The sequence below is a fragment of the Puma concolor genome, chromosome F2 (assembly GCF_028749965.1).
Source record: "Puma concolor isolate L17-30 chromosome F2, mPumCon1.1.hap2, whole genome shotgun sequence".
NCBI classification, from domain to species: domain Eukaryota; kingdom Metazoa; phylum Chordata; class Mammalia; order Carnivora; family Felidae; genus Puma; species Puma concolor.
Genome location: NC_141684.1, coordinates 49,640,001 through 49,660,905, shown reverse-complemented (window position 1 = coordinate 49,660,905; position 20,905 = coordinate 49,640,001). Strand labels below are relative to the sequence as shown.

At 36.9% G+C, this 20,905-nt stretch overlaps 1 protein-coding gene across 5 annotated transcripts in view; it reads left to right on the top strand.

Annotated features, from left to right (window-relative positions):
• Positions 1-20,905, top strand: part of CPNE3 (copine 3) — a 47,981-nt gene that overhangs the window by 811 nt on the left and 26,265 nt on the right. For 2 of the 5 annotated variants that reach the window (XM_025923039.2, XM_086695613.1), the window contains exons 2-5: positions 13,531-13,670; positions 13,952-14,131; positions 15,860-15,934; positions 16,999-17,070. In XM_025923039.2, coding sequence (XP_025778824.1) covers positions 13,539-13,670; positions 13,952-14,131; positions 15,860-15,934; positions 16,999-17,070 — 459 coding nt within the window. In that variant the 5' untranslated portion in view covers positions 13,531-13,538. Of the gene's footprint in view, positions 1-1,067; positions 1,120-8,401; positions 8,565-13,530; positions 13,671-13,951; positions 14,132-15,859; positions 15,935-16,998; positions 17,071-20,905 lie in introns of those variants that run through there. The other 3 variants (XM_086695614.1, XM_086695615.1, XM_086695616.1) reach the window with 3 other exon arrangements.

Below are 20,905 nucleotides of genomic sequence, written 5' to 3'. Positions count from 1 at the left end.
TGCAGTTGTATTCGTTTTGCAGTGCCAGATCCTCAGGGAGACCTAGCATACCGACCATTAATGTTGCGCTTGGATGATGATACACAATTTTTGCTTACCCTTGGTGTTTTTGTGTCTGCCTCTATAAACCAAAGAGAGAATCAAATAGAAGAAATGCGGGATTAAAATATAGCGATTTTTGGTTACAGTGTCCAACAAACAATTTGCTAGACAATTTTTTATATATGTTTGTTGATTTAATGCTCACAACCACAAACTTAAGTGGAATTGTCATTCTGTTTCACACTCGGAACTCAGATTAAATCATTTGCCAAATTACATGCTAAATGGTGGCATGGGGGTTGGAATTCAGGTCTGTGTATGATTTCAGAGCACAGGTTTATGGCTTAATGTAAAGAACATTACTTCTTGGGATAAGACAAATACCTAGGTTTCAAATCTGTGTTTTGTGTTAGCTGTCTGACCTTGGGCAGATTACTTAACCTTTTAAGGCCTGTTTCTGCATTTGTAAGATAGAAAATACATCCTGTCGTAGGGTTTTTATGTGGATTAAATAAGATCATATTTGTAATACACTTAACAAAGTGCCTGGCACATAGTTAGTGGTAAACATAGCTACACATATCTTCCTGTTGTCATTAATTGGGGTCAGCAAACTTCAGTTACCCGCCAGAGCCAAACAAAACTGTAGGCCTAGAGCATAGGTAGAGAGAAGCAAGAAAGGACAAGGAGAACTGAGAACAGATGACATATATGGTGGCAATCATCGTGACACCCATAGATTAATCTGTGGTATCTTTTTTGCCCACTTTTTTGCCTATCTGATATTTTCTTCAAAGGCGGTTCCTTCTGGCTGATGTTTTGGAAAAATGCATCCCTCTCTGGGCTGAAAAAATTCAAAGAGGCAAGTTTTGGGGACTGGACTATGTGGAGACTCTCTGGATGTGAGGGCGAGCTGAATTTTAGCACTCCTCAAACTGAAAGGTGCTTGTCACAAACCTTCCAATGAAGTGTGCAGTTCTCTCGTAGGATTTCTTCTTTTAGATCTAGCCCCTGAAGAATGGAGCAGGAGAGGTGTTTTCAGGATGGGAGAAACCAAAGGATTCTTTGTATTTTAAGGTTTGCTTAATGACTGGACACCTCTTACTTTCACCTATAACTGTATACACTTTATAGACAACGGTCTTGATTTCCACATAAATTTAAGGCAATTTAAGTATTACACATTTTCAAATTTTTTTTAATATATCCTTTCCCATCCTATCACTGAGGTCCTGAATATTTCCTTTGCATATCTGTTCAGATAACCTGTTCATACTGTATCCTAGCTCCTATCAATGCTTGGTATGGCTTTAGACATAGTTTTCCTTGCCCTCCTTCTTTTTTGGTACTATTGCTGTTTTGGGTTTTTTTTTTTTCCTACTGTAGAGTTCTTTTTCCTCCTTTTTCAAAATTTGCTTTAGTCAGTGATTTATTACGCTAGAAACCTGTAGCAAAACTGAGAAGGTTAGTATTGGATATGAAATATGACTAAGTAACATTTTGACCTTCAAAGATCTATAATGAACCACCACTGATCATCAAAAGCATAGTCTTTGAGGTGGATCTTTTAGCAAGGATGAATGACACTATCATTGGTGGTACTCAACAAGTTTGAGGAGTCCAAACTTGGACATTCCTTTAATGTACCCACTATTACCTTTATGCTATAGGTTAGCTTCCTTCTCACCAATGTTTTCCCTTCATGTTCACTTATGTTATAAGGATTGCTAGTCAGGTTAAAGTCCAACAAACAATTAAGGAGGATATTTGGTAGAAGGTTCGTTGAAAAATTGGCTAAGAAGGAGGTTTAAATGAACACCTAAAGCTATCATAGATTTTATTTAACTACGTTATTTAAGTTTCTGATATGATAATCAAAACCAGATGTTATATATACATTTGGTAAGGTTATGATAACTATATTTAAGTTGATTATGCTGGCTTAAATTTGAAGAAGCTCGTGGAGGAGTACTGGGATTCTTTTGGAGATGCTGTTTATTCTTTTAGTATATAACAGCTTATCAGTGTGCAATCATATTTTTTTTTGCAATCATATTTAAAAAAACATTAAAATCAGTGTAATGGTCAAATTTACCAATATAAATTAGATGGGTAGATATTAATACAGTTTCCCAATGAAAAATAGAAGGAAATACTACATATTCATTTTAGCAAATCATTTTGAAATATCCTCTTACCAAGTGAATGTATTCTGTCTGGTTCCTGTGAAAATTACCAAAGCACAGCATAGTTGTAATATGCATTGCCATTAGGCTACTTCAGTTTTCTGAGCCTTAGTTTACCATGCCTCTAGACTCCATGGTGATAGTACATGTTAAAATAGATATCTGCAACTGTAAAGAGAAACTTATTGGTCACATTTTCATCTGTTTAGGGGTCAGGATGTTTTAAAAAGAAGTGAAAATCAACATATTTACTGATTGTGTTGTTAAATGCTTCTTTCTCCCCTTCCCTGCTTAATTTTTCTTTAGCACTTACTACCATCTAGCATACTATATATTTTACTTATTTTTTTTTTACTTTAGTGATATATTTTATTTAACCAAATATATTTAAACCATCATTTTAATATGTGATCAATCTAAAAAGTTATTGAGAGATCTCACATATCTTTTTCATACCAATCTTTGGAATCTAGTGTGTATTTTATTCACTTGATCTCAGAGGCACCACATTTCAAATGCTCAGTAGCCTACCATACTGGTCAAACCAAATTCCTTCATTAATGTCCAGACCATCTATAAAATTCTAACATCTAACAAGTGCAGCTCTATACTTCTAACACTCTGAGGTTCTAGTGTGACATTCTAGAATCTTGTGTTTCAAATAGTCTGTGCCTAATACTGTAGGATCCCTTGAATCAAATAGCCTATGATTCCAATGTTCTAAGAGTCTGTGATTCCAGCACTTCATATTCTTTGACCTAGATCAAGGGTCAGCAAACTCCAGCCTGTGGGCCAGATCCAGCCCACTGCTTGTTTTATAAAGTTTTATTGGAACACAGCTATGCCCATTTAATTTGTGGCCACTTTCATTCTCCCAGGGCAGAGTGAGTAGTTGTAACAGAGACCATGAATGACCTCTTGACCAGCCAAAACTAACATATTATTCTTTGTTCCTTTACTGGAAAAGTTTACTGACCCTTGATGTAGATATTCAAAGATTCTAAGTTAAATGGTGGTTTTACAGATGTTTATTTGATTGTCATACTTTATAACTCACACATATGTTACACACAGTCTTTTCTGATATGATATATGTTGTTCAAAGGAGACTGGTTTCCTCATCTTAGGCATTTACCATTTCAGGCTTCTATAATTCCATTAGGTTGATTACTTATTTTATTTATTTATTTATTTTTTTAAAAGTAGGTTCCATGCCCAACATGGGGCTTGAACTCGTGACCCTGAGGTCAAGAGTCCCATGCTCTACCGATTCATCCAGCCAGGCTCCCTCCCTGTTTACTTATCTTTTTTATTGTCTGTCTTCCTATAGTGTAACCTCATCAATGCAGGGTATTTGTTTTGTTCATTGTTCTCCCAACACCTTAGAACAGTACCTGACACACAGTAAATGCCCTATAAATATGTGTTTAGTGAGTGAATAATGTTTTTAACTGTTCTTGGTTGGGAAACAGAAAGGGGCTTGCCGGAAAGTTAAAACCAAGCTGCAGTGTATGTGCTAAGTAACCAGAAACGAATATTCTTGTAATCAGGAAATGTATAGACATTTCAACAATCCTTGCTCAACATAAAAATTTTGACTTTCTTTTAAATGTTTATTTACATTGAGAGAGAGAGAGAAAGAGAGAGAGAGAGAGAGAGAGAGAGAGAGAGAGAGAGAGAGAGAGAGGCAGAGCATGAGAGGCAGAGGGGCAGAGAGAGGGAGATACAGAATCCAAAGCAGGCTCCAGGTTCTGAGGTGTCAGCACAGAGCCCGTGACCTGAGCCGAAGTCAGACGCTTAATTGCTTAATCTACTGAGCCACCCAGACACCCCCTCTCTCCATTTTTTTCTTTTAAGATTTTATTTTTAAGTAATCTCTATACCCAACGTGGGGCTCGAACTCACAGCTCTGAGATCAAGAGTCACATGCTCTAGTGACTGAGCCAGCCAGTTGCCCCTGCTCAACATACAAACTTAAATCTTGAGAAGGAAGTAGTTGTAGTTGTTCCAGCTTTAAACTGAAAGAATTGTTGTGTCATTGGGGCTCCTGGTGGCTCAGTTGGTTGAGCATCCGACTTTGGCTAAGGTCATGATCTCACAGTTCGTGGGTTTGAGCCCCACATGGGGCTGTGGGCTGATAGCTCTGAGCCTGGAGCCTGCTTTGGATTTTGTGTCTCCCTCTCTCTCTCTGTCCCTAGCTCCTCCCCCTCTCAATAATGAACATTAAAAAAAAAAAAAAGTTATGGGCTGATTGGATTTAAAAAAAAAAGAAAGAAAGAATTGTCATGTCATTGCTCACTGTGAACTAGAAAAGAGCACATAAGTGACAAAATGTGAAATGCCTGTCTTGCTCAATTAAATGTTGTATGTGCCCAGCTAAGAAGAGTAGGAAGGGAGCCGAGTTTTAGAAAGCCTGCTTTTAGAGTTGGGCATCATAGTTGGATAGTAGGGACAGGTGAGAAGTTCTGATGGCCAGCCCAACATCTAGGAGATTCCATTAGGTGGGGAGTTCTTCAAGCTCTCTGAACACCAAGGGGCATCAGTCTCAGCAGGTCAATGTGCCTTTATATAAAATCCAAACTGCCTGCTTCACAGCTGGCCAGAGGTTTCACTGAACCCTTATAATTTTAACATTTTCAACTGAGCATCCTGGAATTTTCTGCTAGGGAATGTAGTTCTGATTTTTATCAATACAAGTTTTGGTAAAAGGTGATTCACTTAGTAGATATTTACTTTGTAACTAACTTTGCCAAGATGCGTGTTTCATAAAGTGAGGCAATATTGAGATGTTGTAACTGCTTCTGACTTTTATTAACACCTCACTCTGTGCACCTACTATGAACTGTTCATTTGACAGGCTTGACAATATAATCAGTGACATTTCCAAAATGTATCTATAGTAGCCAAGGGATTGGTAAAGCAGTATAACCTGAAACACATGTGAAGTAAACTCTGTAGCCTGCTGTGAATCATAAAACAGATCAATATAATCTTAGGAATTTTCTAGAGAAATCAAGGAAGGGGCCTTAATCGCTCACTTTTTAGCAATAAGGACAGGGTTAAAACAGCATATACTTTCTGTGTTTAAAGTAAGAGTGATCAAGTGTGAACACTTTTATATTTTATATCTTTCTGCACTTCTGCATCTTCAGGTATCAGCAATAGTATTGCTATCTGGATTTTATTTAGGATAATTCAAGAATCTGGAAATTCATTAAAAAAAAATGGTGGTCAAAAGCTGATTGCTTTTGCTGCTGTGATATGAGCTGGGAGTGAGATTCCATGGATGGTAGTAAAACTCACTTCCTTATTATCTTGCAGGTACCTAATAGGTTGGGCCCTGTGTTTTGTTGATGTGCATTACTTTTTCAAGTCACTCAAGGACAGGAAATTTAATAACAGTTCCAAGCAAAGGTACCTAACTGGTGGGAAAGTATTTACCTAACTGTGTAAATCCTAGACAGATACAGCTTTTTTGGTAGTGGGAGATGGAAGTTGAATTTGGAAAATTTTGTTCTTTTCCTTCCGTTTCCCTTTTTGGTTCTGATCATTTTTCTGCTATTTTCTACTTTTTTATTTTTCTATGCCTTTAATATGACTTCCTCAACAAGTTCTGTATTCACTATAATTAAATTAGTCATAGAACATTAACTAGAAGAGGCTTTAGAAGTTACTGAAAGTGACTGGCTCAACTCTTAGAATTAACACTTGAAAAATCCAAGCCTAGAGAAGTTATAGCGCTTGCACATAGAGGTATGACTGACACAAAACTACTTCCGCCTTCTCCAACTCCCAATCCAGTGACCCTCCTGTTGGTCCTTTTTTCACATTGAAAAGAAAACATGCCCTTTTCTCTGTTTATGTGCTTTAGTGCTTGACCTAATTCTAATTCTGTATCCCCATTTCTAGTGTTCCATTGCAGGGTTTAAAAACAAATGTGGGCATCACTTTCTTAATAAATACAGGGCAAGCTTACTGTACAATTCCTTTAATGTAAGTTTTTCACTTGATATTCAGTATGGTATATTCCTGAGAATTAATGTTGCTGCATTAATTCAGAAAGCACTGAGATCCTGTGTCCCCCATGTAGATCTGTGTGTGTGGAGACTTTAGCAAGAAGAAAATGCTTTCTTCGCCTTAAGTAATTCACAACGTAATGGGCTGTCTGGAAAAGGACCTGCTGTGATGTAAACACAACCATTCTGGTTCTTCCACTATTTGGCCATTACTGTTTATTCTGGTTGTCTTTGTTTAAGAAAGATAATCATAGTTGTAGGCTAAATATTAATCTTCTAATTTTAAGATTGTGTTCATTAATTTGTGTCAGACTGAATATTTACATTTCATATACTAACTAAAAAGCTATGGGGAAATTAATTAGAGACTATTGCTGTTATACTAAGTAATGATTAATTGCAGGCTTTAGTGCTCCCAGGGCATCTGGCACGACAGCAGACAGATCTGGGATCTTATGCTGGCCTTGTTACTTATCAGCTTGTTTATCTTGGGCAAGTAATTTAAACTTTTGGGAATTTTTTTTTCTAATACACACTATGTGTTGTTTGGAAGTTAACAATGTGCTGAATATTGTTAACATATTCTGGGGCAATCCAGATATTATAGTCCTAGTTACGATGTATTGACCTCTTGCCATATAGTAGTAATCCTTGTCCTGTCCAATTTACCAGGGTTTTTTCGTAAAATTGAGAATATATTATTTGGAAGCATTTTGAAAAATTTGTAGAAAGCAAAAACCAGAATTTATCCAACTGTATGTACTTATTAACTCTCTCTCCTCTCCCACTCTCTATCCAAAATCCAGTAGCAAGTGGCAACATGAATACACATTCTTTTGTAACAGAATATAGTTTTAAGCCTTGGTAAAAGTAGAAATCTATAGATTTCTTCTCCAGCTCTGAGGGCACTTTGACTGCTTCCTGTCTGCACCATGCGGGTTTATCATGTTGTGTATTTCTGTGTATACATAGATAGCTAGGCATTCTGCTTTTGCATTGCATTCTTCCCTTGCCCCATTTAGAACACATAGAAGATATTCAGTGAATAATTGTTGAATGAATGGATCTCCCCAGTATGATTATAATGAGCTCCAAGGTCTTCTTTTGCTGTATCAAGTCCCCACTGTCCTTAACATGAGAGTGGGTGCACAATAACCTCTTAATGTAAACACTTGTTGATTTGACCTGGGATCTCCAAGAGGTGTAGCAGCTCTTAGACTTATTGCCATATTACCCTTCTCCCACTTTTGGGGGGTGTGGGTTGAGAGGGACACTTATAACTGTTCTGAGCCACACAATTGGAGAAACACTGCATGGGCTGTGTACTGCTGATGTTGCTGGGCCCCATTCCAGCTGCCCCAAGGTTACCCTGCTTGCTTTCATTGTAGGTCATCCAGGATGCAATATGTATACCATTTAGTGAATCATCGTATTAGAACCAGAAGGAACCTTTGAGAACTTTGTAATGTTGCCAGCCTTCTCATTTGGTAGCTAAAGAGTGAAGTGTACTAAAGACATTGGTGGGTGGGCATTGACTTCTCCCTCCCCATTGTTACAGGAGAAATAATGAATCACTGCCACTGGCTCTGTCCCCTCTCCCCCATACACCAACTAGGCAGTTATTCAGGTAAACAAACTCTTCTGAGAGGATTTAGGAAAATTAACACTTATCTATAATAAAGCCTGATTGCTTGGCAAATTAATTTTGTGTAAATCCTAGACATTCTTTTATTATTCTTCTAAGAACTTCTTTATTTTTTTAAGCTTTATTTTAAAAAATATGTATTTATTTTGAGAGGGAGGGAGGAGACAATCCCAAGCATGCTGACAGCACAGAGCCCGATGCAGGGCTCAAACCCACAAACTGTGAGATCATGACCTGAGCCAAAATCAAGAGTCTGATGCTTAACTGACTGAATCACCTAGGAGCCCTTAAGAAGTTCTTTATAAACAAGGATGAGAAAGGTGTTTTATGTCTTAATATTGAATAATAAGCCATTGATGCTTAGACAGTCAATTAAAATATTTGAGTAGTCAATAAAATAATTGCTACCATTCATAGACTATTTCAAAATGCTGAGTGTCCTACAAACCAAAATTGTCTGGTAATTTTTTATCCCCACTTTATAGATGAAGGAATTGAGGTTCAGACATAATTTGGTAAAGCTGACACACCCAAATTAACAAGAGGAAGCAAATTTGAACCAAGCATACTGACTCCAAAGCTACAGCTATTTCTGCCATGAAAAACCTGTGCCAGATATCCTGCTTCAGGATGAAGAGGAAGCAGTAAAACATGGGTGTCTGTCTTCAGCTCACAGTAGATAAAAAGGATGATGAGCCATGCATACAAGTAACAATAGTGAAAGAAAAAAGTGTCAGTACATAACTACTTTAGTGGGTAGTTCTGTACTTTAGGTGGGTATCAGCAACAGCTTTATGGAGAAAGTGTCATTTGAAATGGATCTTGAAGAACTTAGATGGGCAGGCTGGGGGCAGATGCAGACAAAGCCATGAATTCCAGGTGTAGCTAATTGGACTAGGCCCTGGATAGTCAGTAATGATTTTTTTAAAAAATGTCAGAAGTGAGGAGCGCCTGGGTGGTTAAGTCGGCTAAGCATCTGACTCTTGGTTTCAGCTCAGGTCATGATCCCTCGGTTCATGGGACTGAGCCCCACGTCAGGCTCCATGCTGACAGCGTGGAACCTGCTTGGGATTCTCTGTCTCCCCCTCTCTCTGTCCCTCCCCCACTTGCACTCTCTTTCTCTCTTTCAAAATAAATAATTGATTCAGGAAAGTTAGGGTGACCAGGAGAATGGTTGATAGGTTTAGTGTTTTGGGGGGTTATTTGCATTTTAGAAACCAAACGATTCTCTGGTAAAGAATCTGTATAATAGAGAAGCTGTTGTCCACTCCTAGGGGCTGTTTCTGTCTTTTCTATCATCCTACTTTTTGGGTAGTAAAATACAAAAATGACTCGTTAGTTGTACACACACATTCTTCTGCCTGGTCACTTATCCCAGCCAAATCTCCTATTTCCCATCCTCAAAGGGTACAAAACATTTACTTTATTTTCTTCCATCATAAAAGAATATTATTATTGCTCTTTTTAAAATTGTGTGTCATGTGCTGGATAATGACACAGAAAGGAAATGGAAAGAGCATCTTTATGAATGTTGCTATTAACAAGGTTCCAGACCTGATTGTTTATGTAGTTTCTTCCATTTGTCATTCAGTCATAATGAGTTTCTAGATAAAAATGAGGCTGCATTCAGAGTCATTTTCATGGGGGAATGCTGCTAATAGAGGAAATTTGTGTCCCAACAGCAATTAAGTTATGTAACTGTCAACAATTTACTACATAATCAGGTGTGTCTGGCATGTTGGTTTTGTAGCTCTTGTATGAGCATTGTTAGGGAAAAAAATAATGTTCCTCTGTTGTGTTGTGTCTCTTTGCTGTGAGACTAACTTCACACACAGATATGGTCTGTATTTTCTGTGTCCCCATCCTTGGAAATTTGAGGGCTTTCTGGTTACACTACATGTTCTTCAGAAGCTTTAGAAATCCTTGTTCATTCTAAGTCTGTCCACAGGGTACTGCATTTTCCTGGGTACTGCTAACATACAATTTACAAGACTCTAAACTACCTTATGCAAATGGAAAAATTATATAAGTAATATTTATTCCATAGATTCTATGTTAGATATGAAGAGCAAGATGGCTGGCACATTCCAGATTTATAAGTTTCCTTGGGGTATCTCCATTTTCACTGATGAGGAAATCTAGGCTCAAAACATTTAAGTAATTTATATGCGGTCATGCAGCTATCACCAGATGCAGGATTCAACCCAGGTGTGCATTCCTTCAAATTTGATCTTGTTCCTATACTGTAGTTATCTGTTACTATTAGTGCAGCAGGAATTCAAATGAGGGACTTGGTGTAGGTTGGAATAATTAGGGAAATCATCTCAGAATAGAATAGTAAAAAAATATAAAACATGGGATACACTGGAGGAGATCAGAATCTGGGGGCAGGTAGTTCTAAAATTAATAATAATAATAATAATAATAATAATAATAAAAGCAACTTTTGAACACTTACTATGTACTAGGCACTGTTTAAAATATATTCATTCATTCAGTCCCCACAACAACTATATGAGGAAGGGACAGTTATTATTTTCATTTTGTAGATGAAGAAACTGAGAAGTTATATGCAGGTTAAGGCTCTTGCCTGAGATCACAGATAAAGTCACTGGTGGGATCCAGGTGAGAACTCAGCTGTCTGATTCCAGAGCCTGTCCTATGGGGGAATGAAGAGGAAGGGACAAGTCAAGGGTCTTCAGGGCCGAATACAGTAGATGTAGAATATGGAAAAGGTAATTGTGTATAGGGACAAAGCTGAAGGATGTAGGTTTGGGGAGTACTATATGCCAAGTGGATGCCTGAAGCCTTGAGAGGGAAAAGAAGTAAAGGTAGACATGACATGAGGAGGTGACAGAGCCTGAAGGGATGCTCACAGTTTCTTGGAGGGGAGGAGGATGAAGGGTTGGAATAGGAGACGAAGAAAAGTCAAGGATGGAGAATCCAAGGAAGAAGAGACTGAGGATGAGGCCCCAGTGTCAATATGCCAGAGACTTCATGGATTTGGATAAGTTCAAAGTAACTGGACCATTGTCTCTGTGCTTTTGTGTTTGGTGGTATCTCATTTTTCCTACCAGTTTCTTCTTGCCTCTTACTATATTTTTAGCACTTTTTCTTTTTTCACAAATCAAACTGTAAAGGAATGATGATTGTATTCATGCTATCATTGCAAATGCTCTTTAACATTGTGCGTATTTCCAAAAGGAAATAGCTAATCTTCTGAATTAGATGGTGTGGAGACATGCTAATTTTCGTGAATTCTGTATCCATGGATTGCTAGATATAAAGACTTTATGGGTATCATGTTCTAAATTCTAAGATACTGTAGAATTAGAAGAGATTTGACACAAGTGACATTTTAAAAGAAGCCATTTCATCCTGCCATCCCTAGTTTGAGAACTATCGGTAGCACCTTCTTGCCCACCCCCCAAATCCTTCAGCTGGCTCTCAGGTGACCCTAAACTCACCCCTCCTACCTGTCCAGCCTGGTTTCCCCCAATGTGGATGCTCACTTCTGTGACACACAGTGAGGCATCCTCACTGTGTCTTCTAATGTCTTCGTTCTTTTCTACTTCTATGCTGTCTCCCTCTTCACCTAATGGTTTCCTTCAAAGCCTGGAGAATGAATTCTCATCCACACTCTTGATACTGTTAATTCTCTGTCTGCCTCAGTGATTTCTCCTTTATCTTGATATCTTTGGCGCATATTGTCAGCACTGTGTATTTTGGCACTTAATAATTTAGACACAGGTAACCTGGCAAAAAAAAAAAAAAAAAAAAAAAAAAAGAAATATGACTTTATAGTAGTTTTATTTTACAAAATAGGATACTTAGTAGGTGAATTGGGAATATGTGAATTTTGTTTCTTATTAAGGAATAATTCTCTTCCAAGTGAAGGTACACACATATAGCATCGCTTTTAAAAGGAATTTCTAGCTACCAAGAGTATGAAACCTAGCTCATTCTCATTCTTCTTTAATTTAGGAATATTAAATGCTGATATTGATTTTTGGCACACATTGAGGATCCCTACAATTTTGAGAGGGTCCATTAGAGCAATTAATGAGTTTCCATGAGACATAAGTTGTTTTTGACATTGCCAAAGGGCTCTTCTCATAGTAATCCTTATCATTTTAGACCTGATTAAGCATTTTGTACAGCACAGATATCCTGTTTAAGTATAACAGGATGATGAGTGGATTTGTCCCTGTTGTCCCAGAATGTCAGCTCATCTCAAAGTGGAGGTCAAGGGCATTAAATGCTACGTCTTACTGTCCTACCTCCAGAACCTGTCCTACCACCATCAACCTGCACTGTACTCCTAGACAGCTGGCTAAGTGAACTTTCAACCAAGGAATGCAATGCCTGTTTCTTTTTCTTGGTGAAACCCACAGTTTCTTTCTTTCCCTGGGTTCAGGGAAGAAGGCAGCTTACCCTCAACATATCATCACCTCTCAAGGCCAGCTCCCAAGTATTCCACTCTGTCCCCAGTCATCTTCATATATTGATTGGAGGTTGGAGTGGGGAGGGGTGTGTGAAAGCTAGGTTAACTGTGGTATTCCTCAGCAAGTCTTGAGGAAACTTAGGCCATGCCTGTTTGCTGGATGCTGTCTGTGAAAGAGTGCGTTTGCCAACCTTGCCTACATGTTAGAGTCATCCAAGAAGCTGATGCCCAGGTTGCACCCTTATCTCTTTCGGTGGGACTCTAGCATCAGTCGCTTTGAAAACTTCCCAGGTTATTCCAATAAGCAGCCAAGATTGAGAACCACTGCCGTAAAATGTATGGGGATGGGATAGGGAGTGGAGGGGGTACTTGGGGTCTTTTATTCTCCAGGTTTGACTTTTAGATAGAATTCTTTTTTTAAAAAAAGATTTTATTTTATTTATCCTTGAGACAGAGACAGAGCACGAGCAGGGTAGGACAGAGAGAGAGAGAGAGAGACACAGAATCTGAAGTGGGCTCCAGGCTCTGAGCTGTCAGCATAGTGCCTGACATGGGGCTCAAACTCACGGACCGTGAGATCATGACCTGAGCTGAAGTCAGATGCTGAACTGACTGAGCCACCCAGGCGCCCCCCCAAAAAGATTTTATTTTTAAGCAATCTCTACACCCAGGATGGGGCTTGAACCCACAACCCTGAGATCAAGAGTTGCACGTTCTACCAACTGCGCCGGCCGGGTGCTCCTGAAATTCTTTGAAAATAAAATACCTCACTCAGTATCTTGTTAAATAAATAAAGATAAAGGTTGTAGTTTAATCTATCTTGTGTTTCAGCTGAATACCATGTTTAACTGAAGGATCAAGATTATACTTGCTTGGACTTTTTCTGAATGGTAAAACTTTTAATAAAGTGAAAAGATTAGTATGTTTTATTGGCCATCTTAAAAGCTGCATCTTATTGTCATACAGTAAATTAGTTTCATCCCAGCAAGAGAATCTGACTAAAGCAACATCACTGGGATGAGCTAATAGCCATCTGAATTGGCAAGGAGCATATATTGACAGTCATATTCTAGCAAGTTTATTCTGTGATCCTATTCTGACAATTTGTCCTAAGAATTCCACTATTTCATTGAGCATGCATGTACTTCTTAAAGGCACCATTTCATTGGCTTTCTCATTTCCTTGGTTTTCTCACAGCTCGAGAGATGGCTGCCCAATGCGTTACAAAGGTGCAACTGAGCATTTCCTGTGACAATCTTTTGGATATGGATGTAGGGTCAAAGTCGGACCCCTTATGTGTGTTATTTTTGAATACGAGTGGTCAACAGTGGTATGAGGTAATGTTAAATTCTGTAGATGAAAAGCAATCTGAATTGCTCTTTTGATAATGTGAAGTGCTTATTTGAATTGTTAAAATAATAACAATTTAAAATTAACAATCTCTTAATGCAGTTTTTTTAGGCAAGTTTGTCCTTGATTGCGGAATTTTTCATCTATGTATAGAAACTTCCTTTACCTATCCAGTATGCCTATATCTAGTTACTTGTAGGACAGCAAGATGCTAAAATGTGAGTGCATTTTGATCTGAAGAAACTTTTTGTCTTGGGGGGGAGTATAGGTTGATCGCACAGAAAGGATTAAGAATTGCTTGAATCCCACATTTTCCAAGACATTTATTATTGATTACTACTTTGAAGTGGTTCAGAAATTGAAATTTGGGATTTATGACATTGACAACAAAACCGTCGTGCTGAGTGATGATGACTTCCTAGGAGAATTTGAATGTACCCTTGGACAAGTGAGTATAATTAGCTGTTGTACTATCTTGCGTCTAAATTTTAACCAGAGAATTGGGCATTTTTGATAAGTGCTCATTAGTTTAATTTTTAGAGTTGAAAAACATGTAATCACTTTAAAGCCCTGGTTCATATATATATATATATGTTTGGTTTGAACATTATATAATTTATCTTATTTTTCATAAGGGCAGGAACTGTGTGTTTTTGGCAGAGCCCATTAATTCTTTTGCGTTGGGTGTTTCTTTTCCTTTTTTTTTCTTAGACATGTTTCATTTGTCATTTCAGCATTTCAGTAAGTAATACCATTGCTCTAGCTGCTTTGTGTACTATTTACAGGTTTCCTGTTTACATATTTCAGTACAGTTTTGTTCTTATGTTTAAGTCATAAACGCTTTCAAAGTAACATCAACTTCTCTGATGTTCTAACTAATGTGACTGGTCCCACTAGATCCCTGATGGCCCAACACCATCCCTCTACCTGGCTTGCTCTTCCTAAACATTAGGTACATCAGTGTAAGCCTTCCTCCCCTAGTAAGCGTCCTCTGAACACCTTGAATAGTTTGGAGAACAACCCTAATCTCAGCTGGTACTCTCTACTGCTTCTGTCTTAACATCTACCACATTGTATTATAGTTGCTTAATTATCCATCTTTCCAGTATATGACAGATTTTATCAGGGTACAGGTATGTCTGTAGGCTCACCACTTAGCTCCTAGCTCAGAGTCTGACTTCTAAGGAGAGATCATGACCATTGCAAAACAGCTGGAAAGATCTCAGGAGGGAGCAGCCATTGTTTTTCAGTGGGTGACATTTATTGCTTAGATTTATTTATTTTTCAGTGTTGAATTGTTTGTGGATCTTGGTATTTCCTATTCTCAAGCACAAAAGCTGGTTGGTTTTCTAAAACTTTAATGAATAGTATCAAAGAGGAAATTAAAGTAGTATTTATTTTTTGGGAAAAAAATCACATTGTAGCTAAAATTATGATGAATTTCAGAGATGTTCTGTTTGAGAGTACCTCTCTGTTTGAGAGTACCTCTCTGTTTGAGAGTACTATATTGTTTTAATCAAAATGATATGTTTTTTTCCAGTTTTAATTTCCTTTTTTTTTTTTTTTATTTATATTCAAGTTAGTTAACATACAGTGTAGTCTTGGCTTCAGGAGTAGAACCCAGTGATTCATCTCTTACATATCACACCCAGTGCTCATCCCAAAAAGAGCCCTCCTTAATGCCCGTCACCCCTTCAACCCTAAGGTTGTTCCTGTATTTAATTAAGAGTCTTTTATGGTTTGCTTATCAAAATGATATTTTGTGGGGGTTATATCAAAGTTATGTGTCAGTTGAAAAATTGAATCCCATTTTTGAGTGTTCTGAGGCCCACCTCTTACCTACAGTGTTTTCAGGTCAGTGATTAGTGTATGTGAAGAGAATCTGGCCCTCTTTTTCCATTACAGGGAAGCAGTTAAACTTTGAAGTAGTTGATAAAGAAACTAGCAGTTGGGAAGATTGTATCTGTCAGGATTGGCTCCGTGGAAATCTTTTCCTGTGGGTTTTAAATAAATAGATGTGTTTTATAATGTCTCAGTCTTTAAGGAATTGACTTAATGTTTCCATATGTAATGACTTAAGTCTACTTTATACTCAACTCTTTTTTCAAACCATTCAGCTTAAAAATTTACATGTTGAAGTGAAATAGCTCTTTGTATCACTTTCCAATTTTAACAGATTGTGTCCAGTAAGAGGCTTACTCGACCACTGGTGCTTAAAAATGGCAAACCTGCGGGGAAAGGGACCATTACGGTAACAATAAGATATGTGTCTTTTGCCTGAAAACATTTAACATGATAGGACATGCTGAAACTATACATACCAGACAAATACTCTGTAGCCGTGCTTTTATCATTTGATCTTGAATGTTGCCCTTCATTGGCACTTGCCTTATAATGATCACAAAATGGGAAATGTATTGGGTCAAAAAAGGAGGAGAAAAATGCAGTGTGGGAATTCCTTCTTTGAGTCTTTTAAGTTACTCATGGAATCAGGTGCACCTTGGTGATGCTTGCCTCTCCCCCATGGAAGTGTAAATTCCCAAGCTAGAGAGAAACAACTTAATCATCTGAATGGACCAGTTTGACCCTCTACAAGCAAACATAGTTCCCTTAATAGGACAGAAACTTTGCATAATGGATTTTATTCCAAACGGTTCTATATCATGCCATGCCCATTGAGCCTCTCAACTCTTAACCATCTTTTTTGTGCTTGCACTCTGCAACCCATCCGTCCACTCAGATTTTTCCATTGCTGATTATTGGTCCTAGGCAAATGAGTATATGGTTTATACTGTTTTAGATTTCAAATTATATAATGCTACACTTTAAATAAGTACCCCTAAATAATAGAATAAGATAATTATCTTCCAGAGTTTCTGTCCAGGTTATCACTGCCTGGAGCAGTAGTTTTGAACTTTATCCAAGAATAGAAGGCTGGCTCCCTGAGAGGCCATGTTTGAGGGTTATTGTCCTTGTCAAGTACATTTCACCACACAACTGTTGCTCTGGTTTAAATTTCCTGAGACAGAAGAATGTTAAGTGTCTTTGGGGTGTTGACTTCTGTGGGACAGAGAGCATTACAGTAGTTAGCTTTATTGCCCTTGGGGTCATGATAGCCTGGAATTTGTTTTTAAGTAGAACAGTTTTTCAGTTACATTGGATGAAAATTATTGATCTGATAGTTCAGTTTAAAGTTCAATTTAAAGTGTTCTCTAGGTATGATTTACTCACAATAACAATCAGTCAGTACTTCCTAAGTTTATCGAACCCCTAAAACATATTGTCTTTCACTTACCTTATGAAATCCACTTATAGATTTCAGCTGAAGAAATAAAGGATAACAGAGTGGTCTTATTTGAAATGGAGGCAAGAAAACTGGACAATAAGGTGAGTAGTTGATGCACATTTCCACAAGGATATCATGTTTTGCCTCACATTGATTCCTTTTTGAAAAAAATAATAATGCAATTAGCATTATGAAGTCCATCATCTGAACATCACTTAGTATTTAGTTACTTCCAAATTCTGCTTTTCAGTCTATTTTTAAGCAGAATCTATTTTCCTTAACCTCTTTCCTCTAGATGTTATCAAAGGATTTGTCTATCTTAAAAGAAGAGTTAATAAAAGCATTAATGTTATTGTAAAAGATATTTGAGAGAGTGTTATTGGATTACTTTAGGGAAAGAAGGAAAAATTTTATGTTCTGTTAATTATGGATTTTCCTCTTTGCCTCCAAAAGTCAATGTTTTTGTTTTTTTTTTTTTAAATGAAGGAGTACCAGTACATAATAACACAACAACTTAGTCTATGGCATGAATTAGTATAATTCTTTGAGTGATTTTTATACCTAATTATATAATTCAATCAAATTTTTATCATTTGCATTTACCTTACAATTCACTTTGTAAACATCTTAGACTAGTAGCCAGGAACTATTTTTATTTTGGAGCAAATTAAACATACAAAGAATAGCATTTAAAAAACATCTGCATGTCCCCATCACCCATCTTCAACACTTCTAACTCAGGGCCAATTTTGTTTTATCTCCACCCCTATCTACCTTCTCTCCTCCCAGACATCATATCATTTCATCTGTAAATATTCTGGTGTATCTCCAAAGACTCTTTTAACATTATAATTGGTTGGTATGTTTTAAGTCTTTTTTAATCCATAAATTCCCCCTTTCTTTTATTTCCTTCCTCCCTCTTTCCATTATTCCTCCTCATTTTCTCCCTTCATCCCATCCATCCATCCATCCATCCATCATGCAATTTATTCAATAAAGAAACTGACTCCTTTGTCCTAAGGATGTTTTAATATTCTGCATATAGCTGATTAAATACTTGTGGTATCATTTAACATGTTTATCTCTCCACCTTTATTTCCTGATTTATATAAGCTGGTGATTGAATCTAGAGGAATGATCTGATGATATTTTGATGGTAGTTTGTTACGGCAGTTTCATAGGTGGTGGCATTACATCAGGAGGCTCACATTGTTGAGTTCTGTCTTTTTGGGATGTTAGTGAACATTGATGATAACTGTACTACCTAGATATATTATTTTATTAAGAGTCCTTTAAATAGTGAGATTCTCACTCTATCATTGCTTCTTCATTTATTAATGAGGATAGTTCCATAAAGAGAAGTATTCTTACCCACACTGGGTATTTATTTATTCTGAGATATTATTGTACAGGAAGCAAATTAAAATGTTTGATTTTTCCCCCCCAATATATACAATTTCTCAGAATAAGTTGGTTCCCTATCATCCTCTAAATGTGACAATGAGGATTTGTTTGTTGTTTTTTATTTTTAGTATTATATGAGCTCTTTATCAGTGAACTTTTATTGATGCTTAAATTACCTTAACTTTGGCCTTTGGGAATCTCTTTAAATTTGTTCCTGAAGTCAACTGGCATATCTCCAGGAATCTTTGGATAGCTTCATTGTTTTGTGGCATGACAAGATGTTCCAGGATTATTTTATCTAATTTCTTCCCCAGACGGGCAGATTAAAAGAAGCCTTATTATGTTTTAGTGGAAATTGTTGTTTAGAGACCAGTCTGGTGCTAGGGGTGCTTATTGTTGATTATTGCCACTTATTGTTTCTAAGGCTTTTTAGTAGACAGAGGAAAGACTGTTTTGTTTTTGTTTTTGTTTTTAAAAGAAAAACTAAATCATAAATTTATACAGCTATTTCCAGTTCAGATACAGAATTACAGGGCTTTACTTCTTTAATTCTATATTTACACCTCCTGTCTCTTACGCTGAAAATCTCATTTCGTAAGGATGTTAACATAACTGTTTATCTTTTGTGCCTTTTATAATATCTAATAGTTTCAGAATAAAATTATCCACATTATCTTTAACAATATTTTTACTGGAAACAGTTTGAGCTTTCTTTGAAATTCTTTAAAAAAATTTTTTTTAATGTTTATTTATTTTTGAGAGAGAGAGACACACACACACACACACACAGCACATGAGTGGGGGAGGAGCAGGCTCCAGGCTCTGAGATGTTAGCACAGAACCTGATGCGGGGCTTGAACCCACGAACCTTGAGATCACGACCTGAGCCGAAGTCGGATGCTTAACCAACCGAGCCACCCAGGCGCCCCTTGAAATTCTTTTTTAAAATTTTATTGATTGATTAATCGATTGATATATATAATCTCTATACCCAATGTGAAGCTTGAACTCATGACCCTGAGATCAAGAACTGGCATGCTCTACTAACTCAGCCAGCCAGGCACCCCTCTTTGAAGTTGTTTTTGTTTTTAGGGTTATATATTCTACATGGGTTGTATTTTCAAATTCTTTTGGTTTAAAGAAATCTTTTAGTTATTATTCTATCACAATGACACATAATTGAATTTTGCTTTTGAAATTTAGGGATTATTTTCAATTTTTAAAAATTTAACTTTCTTTTATAATTATGTAAAAGATTTATATGGTTTCAAAGCCAAATCTATATTATTAGATATAGTCAAGAAATTTAGCATCTTTCCCCATCCACTCTTTTTTCTTTTTTTGTCTTGGTAGGTAGTAATTTTTTTAAATTTGTTCTATGGTTTAATTGTTTAATTTTATAAAAAATCTTAAGATTTTTGTGTGTGTGTATGTTTATGTAATTTATGTGTCTCTGTGTATACACATATGTATATGTGTGTGTATGTTGATATGTCCATATAGATAGATATGTATGTGTGTATGTATGTATGTATTTGTATTTATATTCCCTACCCCCAGGCCTTGGATAACTGTAACATACATACATATATGCCTTCATACATATATATGTGTGTGTATATATGTGTATATATGTGTGTGTATATATATGTGTGGTATATACATATATATAATGTACATATACACACTTCCTCCACCTTGCTTTCATCACTTAACATGTTATGGAGGTCTGAGTCAGGAACTTATAATTCTTATTTTAATTCTACTACTGACAACTTCATGAACTTTTAAACAACGTTTGTTGTCTAACCTTCAGAATGATAATGATGATATTCTGCCCTTCTCATAGGTTTATTTCTAAGATAGGCCAGACAGGGTACATTAATGTGTATTTAGAAAGTTAACTTTTCTAAAGTGCTATTATAAAATGGTTCACAGAGAGACTTATTACACTGATTCTTTTTTAGAGTTTATTTATTTATTTTGAGAGAGGGAGAGTATGCGCATATGGGCAAGCAGGGGAGGGGGAGAGAGAGAGCATCCCAAGCAGGTTCCATGCTGTCAGCACAGACCCCGATGCAGGGCTCCATCCCACGAACCTTGAGATCATGACCTGAGCCAAAACCAAGAGTTGGATGCTTAAACGACTGAGCCACACAGTCGCCCCTGATTCTTAAGACTCTTCTTAGCGATAAGGTTAAATTTTAAAAGTTCTGCATAGCCTTTGCGTTTATATACCCATATATATATTAAAAGTTTATTTATTTAAGTATTCTCACTCAACATGGGGCTCAAACTCATGACCCCAAGGTCAAGAGTCACATGCTTTTTAGACTAAGCCAGCCAGGCACCCTTGTGTTTATATTTTTGACTGTACCAAATATGTTACTTGCTTGACATTGAACTGCTGAGGAGGGAAGTAACATTATCTTAGTTCTTAATTTAATACTGAGGTTAATTTAGGACTCAGAAAATCTTCAGTTCAAGGACATTAACTGCATACATTACTGTGGAATTAACAGGTGTCTTTTT